The 2,478-nt window shown below is 44.4% G+C and overlaps 1 protein-coding gene across 9 annotated transcripts in view; it reads left to right on the plus strand.

Annotated features, from left to right (window-relative positions):
• ADGRG2 (adhesion G protein-coupled receptor G2) overlaps positions 1 to 2,478 on the plus strand; it is a 102,177-nt gene that overhangs the window by 84,291 nt on the left and 15,408 nt on the right. For all 9 annotated transcript variants that reach the window (XM_011995802.1, XM_011995809.1, XM_011995801.1 and 6 more), the window contains one exon: positions 1,725 to 1,993. In XM_011995802.1, the coding sequence (XP_011851192.1) occupies positions 1,725 to 1,993 (269 nt within the window). The remainder of the gene's footprint in view (positions 1 to 1,724; positions 1,994 to 2,478) is intronic.

Raw genomic sequence — 2,478 nt, forward strand, 5'->3', positions numbered from 1 at the left:
AAAAAAAAAAAAAAAACCCATTGTAACTTCACTGCCACGCGGGCATGACATTTCTGATTGTGCAGCCTATTGGTGGTAGGTCACAAGGCCTTAGACTCCCCAAAGATCTTGAAGATCTCTTCATTCAATTTCCCATCCAATGTAGGAGCCTCTTCAACCCTCAACTCCACCTGACTTATCCTTAACTAAAGATAATCTAACTTCTGCTTGAATACTTCTATTACTGGAGATCTCATTACCTTACAAGGCAGCCAATAACTATTTCATAAAGCTCTACAGTTCTGATTTTCCACTAAGTTCATTCAGCTCCCTGGTGGCACTTACCAGTGGTCTTGATTTTGCTCTCTCAGGCAGAAAACAATAAGTTGATACCTCTTCTGCCAGAAAGTCCTTTAGATAATCTATAAGTAATATATAACAGTATGTGTAATCCCCTATTTTTCAACGTATTTGCACACAAGTGACCCCATGCAAAATAAGCCAGTGAGGTGAGCCACATGGTCATTCCAAATGTAGGTGAAGAAACTGGCTCCAAGTGATGATGTGATTTCCCTCCAGTTCACAAAGCTAGAAAACAGCAAGCCTGGCTCTCTGTCTCCTTATATGCGGCCTTCTGCCATCACCCCCCACCAGACTCCGTCTATTTTCAGGCTAAATATTCCTACACATCAAGATTGCAAGCACGCCACCGCCCTTGCCACCCTGCCTTGCATCTTATGTCATTATGTCTTTGTGAAGAACAACAGAACAACACCCTTTCCCTGCTTGTCCCAGAAACATAAGTCACCGCTCCAGATACTGGGCACGGATTCTGTCTTCTTTAGAGAAGGCTGAAAGTCAGATTCCTTTGTTAAGTACAAGGTCCTCCACCCCCAATATTTTATTTTTAACAAAGTGTCTCACTTAGAAAATTATCATATGTCAAGGTCACCAGAAGGTTCAAGCGCAAAGGCATTAAATGAACTATTAGATTTGATATTACCAGGCACTGCAACTGGTCTGTGACAAGGAATTGTTTGTTCTTTACCAGAGCCTTGAGATAGGACGTCTGCTGGTTGGCTGGCGGGTGATGGTGTGCAGTGGTGAATAGGATTCTTTCCCCACCAAAAGCTATTTTAAAATTGGGGGACCCTTCTCATGGTACCTTCTCTGAAGGGAAGTGTCCGTGGGCTTTCGAGAGAGCCAGCATAGTAGCAGTCACCACCCCCTGGATCAGCCAGGACAGAACCCTCCATCCTTCACTGGGTGTCAAAGTCCTCAAATTGAGGACTTTTAGTTTCATAATGAAAGATTTGCCAGGAGTTGCTGACTCTTAAATGTACATTCCAGACATGTATAAGTTAAAGGCACAACACTGGGTGCAGTGGCTCATGCCTGTAATCCCAGCACTTTGGGAGGCCAAGGTGAGCTGATCACCTGAGGTCAGGAGTTTGAGACCAGCCTGGCCAACATAGTGAAACCCCGTCTCTACTAAAAATACAAAAATTAGCCAGGTGTGGTGGCGCACGCCTATAATCCCAGCTACTTGAGAGGCTGAGGCTCGAGAATCGCTTGAACCCAGGAGGCAGAGGTTGCAGTGAGCTGAGATTGTGCCATTGCACTCTAGCCTGGGTGACAGAGCAGGGAAAAAAAAAAAAAGTTAAAGGCAACACTGGCAGCTGTAACAGATTAATCTTGAAATCTCAGGTAGAAGGCTAATTCTGGTTCTCATCCTTTCCTTTTAGAAAGATCCGGAGGGATTATCCTTCCAAAATCCTTATCCAGCTGTGTGCTGCTCTGCTTCTGCTGAACCTGGTCTTCCTCCTGGACTCGTGGATTGCTCTGTATAAGATGCAAGGCGTCTGCATTTCAGTGGCTGTATTTCTTCATTATTTTCTCTTGGTCTCATTCACATGGATGGGCCTAGAAGCATTCCATATGTACCTGGCCCTTGTCAAAGTATTTAATACTTACATCCGAAAATACATCCTTAAATTCTGCATTGTCGGTTGGGGTATGTATAAGCTTGCCTGTATGTTGCCTGGACTTCCTCTGCTTTTTCTCCAGTGTTTTGATTTTTGAGCAGGAGGAAATGATGAAGCAGATCACATTCAGCAAGTTTCTAAAACAGCTTTATACTCTTACATGTGCACTGCCCGAAGAGCAACTTTGTCAAGTCTCCTTCTAGGACACCTGTATATTTCCTCTGGATTTGTTATGAATATGAAATTCCTCAAGGCTGAACCATGAATCCTCTTTGTATCTCCAGGAACTAGAATTTGGGGCTGGCACAGAAGGTGCCAGAAAGTGCTCAATATATTGAAAACATTAGCTTGGTGGTAAAGAGCCCAAACTCAGTCCCTGAGCTCCCAGCCAGCCTCATTCTACTTTGTACCTCCCAGATATCAGACATGTATGACAGTATGCTCAGGAGGGCAGAGTGAGAGAACGTACATATAAAACCCATTGTGGCCGGGCGCGGTGCCTCACGCCTATAAC

This window comes from Mandrillus leucophaeus, unplaced genomic scaffold (assembly GCF_000951045.1).
Source record: "Mandrillus leucophaeus isolate KB7577 unplaced genomic scaffold, Mleu.le_1.0 Scaffold499, whole genome shotgun sequence".
NCBI classification, from domain to species: Eukaryota; Metazoa; Chordata; class Mammalia; order Primates; family Cercopithecidae; genus Mandrillus; species Mandrillus leucophaeus.